This window comes from Pinus tabuliformis, chromosome 1_1 (assembly GCF_031772625.1).
Source record: "Pinus tabuliformis cultivar Carrire ecotype Pingquan chromosome 1_1, CPIR1, whole genome shotgun sequence".
Taxonomy (NCBI): domain Eukaryota; kingdom Viridiplantae; phylum Streptophyta; class Pinopsida; order Pinales; family Pinaceae; genus Pinus; species Pinus tabuliformis.
The window spans coordinates 209,565,185-209,570,097 of NC_142297.1; the positions used below are offsets into that span (position 1 = coordinate 209,565,185).

Here is a 4,913-nt window from a genome sequence, read left to right on the forward strand (position 1 = left end):
CTTTTGTTTATTGGGTATTATCAGTTTTAATGGTTTTCCAAGGCGTATAAGACCCTGATGGGGTCTCCTCGCCCTCTTTAATCAGGATTGTTGCTGACATAAATATTTTGGAGCTTCTAGCGAGCATCGTTTTCCTATGGTAACATGAATATTTGATCACATGTATCTCACACTATTCTCAAACTTTTTGCATGTTGTAAGAATTTTTGATTTGTTGGGTTGTTTTTCATTTGTTTATATGCTTTTTCGTTCCAGGTGTTTTAGCCATTATATTGTTTCGACGAAGGTCAATTGGAATTTTCTGTTTTGGTAATTACCATTTACCATTTAGATTTTATCTATTCGATTCTGTAATATCGAGCTCTTTCTTATGTTTGAACAGAGAGTTCAGTCGGGGTAGTTCTTTCGATACTTGCCCAAATAAGGCAAGTACTTACCTGCAAGTGACTTGTCCACATGAGACTTGTCCACATGAATTTAGTTGAAGGTCTTGAAAGTGCCTAGAAGCTACATTTTTGTTATGGCTTTCAAGGAAAGCCCTTTAGGCAAGTATTTACCTGCAAGTGACTTGTCCACATGAATTTTTGTTGAAGGTCTTGAAAGTTCCTAGAAGCTACATTTTTGTTGTGGCTTTCAAGGAAAGCCCTTTACTTTCGACTATGAGCTCTGGAAATGGTCTTTTGGGGCCGAATACATTTTGGTCTTGTGTCAGGCGAGAAATTGTTAAGCTCCAGACGCCATGGACGCTGAATTATGGGCGGCTCGTATCACAACAGCAAAGCGCCATCACGCAGTTCATCATTATCATCATCATACAGGTTTCTTACTTTAATATTGCAAAGCCGGATGAGGACATACATTCATAGAACTGTTCTGAATCATGATGACCATTTTACATGCATCACCAACTGACGGCTTCACTAAGTTTTCTCCTTTAAAAAAGGAAATGGTTTAGCCATGAATATGTCTAGAGTATTTATTTGAAGATTTACTGGCGATGTGGGTTTGCTAAGGCAATTATACTTCGTTAATTTTTTGCTGATTAGGGTTTTTGATTTGTTTAGAATCTGCTTTTCTCCTCTTCTCAATTTTCAATTTTCTACGGGCTTATGGTTTTTGATTTGTTAGGAGCAATTTTGGCTGAGGTTTGGGATATTTATGAAATATGGGAGATGAAGGAAAAACTATGTATATACTACGTTTTGCACAATGACTTAAACTATTGTGTGTGCTTGCCAAATCTGTATGCCTGGTGTAACTACGTGAAATGTATGATACAGAGTTGTCATGGTTTTTTTTATGGAACTGTTTATCCAGTAATTATAAATAAATATAATTCCTGTTCTTTCATTCTTTGCTAACATTTTATTGGTTTTTATGTTATAGGTCAACACTCGACCAATAAGAAGTATGAACTCTTCAGTGAATCTTGATGATGAGTACACTCAAGATGGGTCTGTAGATATTCATGGAAAACGTTCAGTCAAGAACAAATCGGGGAACTGGAAGGCTTGTCCATTTATTTTGGGTATATGTGATGACCTTTAAACGTCAAAATGTTCTTTTCAGCATACTAATATCTTTCTCAACGAGTAGTTAGCACACATATTTATTGACAAACTAACCAGAAAATAACTAGTAATTGCAGAACTGGTTTTGAAATTTGGGCAAGGAAACACTCTTATTTTATATTTATATACCTTCAATTGGATAATGGTCTCCATAACGGATTTATTTTACAGGGAATGAGTGCTGCGAAAGATTGGCATACTATGGATTCAGTTCAAATCTGGTGAACTATTTGACAGATAAGTTCAAGCATGGCAATTCAACTGCAGCCAATAATGTCACAAATTGGTCTGGAACTTGTTACATAACTCCTTTGATTGGAGCTTTTATGGCTGATGCATACTGGGGACGTTATAAAACAATTGCTGTATTTTCTATTGTGTATTTTTTTGTAAGTTCATTGTTGTTCTATCAAGTTTTTCTGTTAATTGAGAAATGAATAGTAACATATTTAGAAGCAAATTCTCTCAACACCTTTCTGTCAATTTATCATGTTTTGACATTGTTTGCAACACATTTTGGTTGAAGAATATTTTTGTCCATTTTCAGGGAATGGCCTTGTTGACTATATCTGCATCTGTGCCTAATCTTAAGCCTCCCTGCAAAGCTTCAGACCTTAATTGCCATGCAACAACGACTCAAACTGGTGTTTTCTTTTTGGCAATTTACATTATTGCGCTAGGGACTGGTGGTATCAAGCCATGCGTATCATCGTTAGGAGCAGACCAGTTTGATGAGACAGATGATGTAGAAAAGAAAAAGAAAAGTTCTTTTTTCAACTGGTTTTATTTTTCAATTAACATTGGTGCTCTTGTTGTAGCTAGTGTTCTTGTTTGGGTCCAAGAGAATGTTGGTTGGGGGTGGGGTTTTGGAATTCCTACTGTGGCCATGGGAATAGCGGTGTGCAGCTTCTTTTCAGGTACCCGTTTATACCGACATCAAAAGCCAGGGGGCAGTCCCTTGACCCGGATAGCCCAGGTGTTAGTTGCATCATTTCGAAAATGGAACATCCCTGTTCCACGTGATAAGTCTGGTCTTTATGAAGTTCAAGATAAGGAGTCTGTCATTGAAGGAAGTCAAAAGCTTGAGCACACAGATAAATTCCTGTAAGATTACTACCAAGCTTCCTGATTTTCTTTTTCATACTTTTTTCTGAATTTTCCTATTTATAGAATCATTGAGAATGATTTGACTTCAAGCATCTGCTTAAAAATGGTTAACCTAATTAAGTGCCTTTAGTGTCTTTTAATACTAATTTACCTGCAATCAACTGACTAGGCCTACAAAGTAACCTTTGTGATTTCCAATTTCCGTCGGAAGAAGTAATTTGATAATACTCTATGTTTGATTTCTTCATATGGACGTTTCAAAACTAACTCGGTTTCATATTCAGGATTGAATAAATCACCATTAAAGAAACCTCGCAGATTAATCACAAGAATTTTCCATGGAAAGCTGATAGGTTGCCTTCTGTTGATGACGGCTCTTGTATTCAATGCAGCACGATCTTAAAAGGATATCACAGCTTCGACATTCAAACCACTTGAGAGAAACTACTCTTCATTGCTGTCTGCTTATAATGGAAAATTGCTTAGATGAGAAAACATATATAATAATCATTATCATTGTTGTCTGCTTATAATGGAAAATTGCTTAGATGAGAAAACACATATAATAATAATAATGTAATTTTAAGGTCACAGCAAAGCCAGACACTAAATTGGTGTATGAGATCCCTTGTTTGTGCGACAAGAGATCCACTTCTGCAGAGCAATTTGACTGCTAAGTTTACCAAGGCATACGTACTCTACCCCAAATTTGGTGTATCAGACCCCTTGGTTATGAAATAATGGACCAGCTATTTAAATGTCACCTTTAGATTTGTCACAGGGAAGGGAGTGCTTAGGCATGTAACACGTTTTATTATTGTTTACCTGTTAGAATGCTTTCTGAAAAGTTCATATTTTAAAAATACCAACAGCACTGCAAGTATAAAGTGTCGCGGTGGAGTTTATTAAATTTGCATATATTATTCCATATTGATGCATGGTGAAACTGCAGATAATATTATCAACATACAGTCTATGATATACATATATACTAGCCTACATCCAACTTTTGGCTGGAGGGTTGTGCGTACAAACTAAAAATTCATAGCAATGGTATTAATTTTGGGTTAAAATAAAATAGAAATTGTGTTGATTAGGATTCTTAATTTTGGGTTAAAAGTATTTGGTTGTTAAAATAAAATCTGATTGTGCCGCTTCCATTTGAATATTTTACTGTGTTGAAATTAGCAGGTCACCTAACAATAACCATCTGACTGGACCTTTCCAATTTAACCATATTGGAGAGAATGTAAGTATTTTCTTTAAACATAAACCTCCACTTTCTAGGTCATTTGATCTTTAGCCAATTATGTATATTTGGAAAAAGAGCACGAATATTACAAAGAAAGTTGTGATTATTTGTTCACTGGTTGTGTAGACATCTACAAAACAACAACGTGAATGGCACAGTTCCAGATTGGCTATCAGAACTAAAAAACCTTAAAGAGCTGTATGTTGCTCTTTGCACTTTTTGTGACAATTATTCAAAATAAAATGGATTTCCATTACCAAAATTGTATAACAATCGTGTTTAGCGTTATGGTGCAGATATATAGAGAACAACAATTCCAGTACAACTTCTCCGCAAGCCTTCGCTGAAACTCATGCAATCTGATATTTCATTTTGGTATTCATCAGCAATTTTCGTTGTATTTTGTTTCCAACTAGTGCAATGTATTCTGCAGACAATGCTAATACCTAAACAGTTGAAGGGCCATATAATCTTAGGCTTATTGAAAATACTTTTATTTCAATGCGTTGCAGATTCTTTGGTAATCGCTACCTCTGTATGCATAAAGGGGAATGTACCGTTCAATCAAAATCTAAAAAATTCCAAAGTGAACATTATTCCTGGAATAACGATACTCGGAGCTTTGATGATCTTTGATGATCGCTTTAACATTAATGGTCTGTATTGACATATGTTGGAAGAAATCCAGGAGGAAATATCACATAAATAAAGGTCAAGAACTATTTGAGTTTTAAGAATATTTTGTTATGAGATATTGTAGGAATCTCTCCTATGAAACTATCTGAGACTGTTCTATCATTTCCATACAAGTTGCAGATCACTGGACGATCATGTTTCCAAATATCGGTTGAGTTGCCTTCTTTTCACCTCTGAGTTCTATTGTGCGCTCCATGGCATGGAAAGATATTTTTACTGCTTTTTCCCATTCTTTTATGTCACTCTTGAAGATATTTTAACTGCTTTTCCCATTCTTTTATGTCACT

The 4,913-nt window shown here is 35.4% G+C and overlaps 1 protein-coding gene across 1 annotated transcript; it reads left to right on the forward strand.

Moving 5' to 3' along the window:
• The first annotated feature begins 407 nt into the window (after nucleotides 1-407).
• LOC149212275 (protein NRT1/ PTR FAMILY 8.1-like) lies at nucleotides 408-4,235 on the forward strand. Its single transcript, XM_089390584.1, has 6 exons — nucleotides 408-818; nucleotides 1,387-1,528; nucleotides 1,743-1,960; nucleotides 2,119-2,675; nucleotides 3,870-3,927; nucleotides 4,057-4,235. The coding sequence occupies exons 1-6, from the start codon at nucleotides 660-662 to the stop codon at nucleotides 4,120-4,122; spliced, it is 1,200 nt and encodes a 399-aa protein (XP_089246710.1). The 5' UTR covers nucleotides 408-659; the 3' UTR covers nucleotides 4,123-4,235.
• The last annotated feature ends 678 nt before the right edge of the window (nucleotides 4,236-4,913 follow it).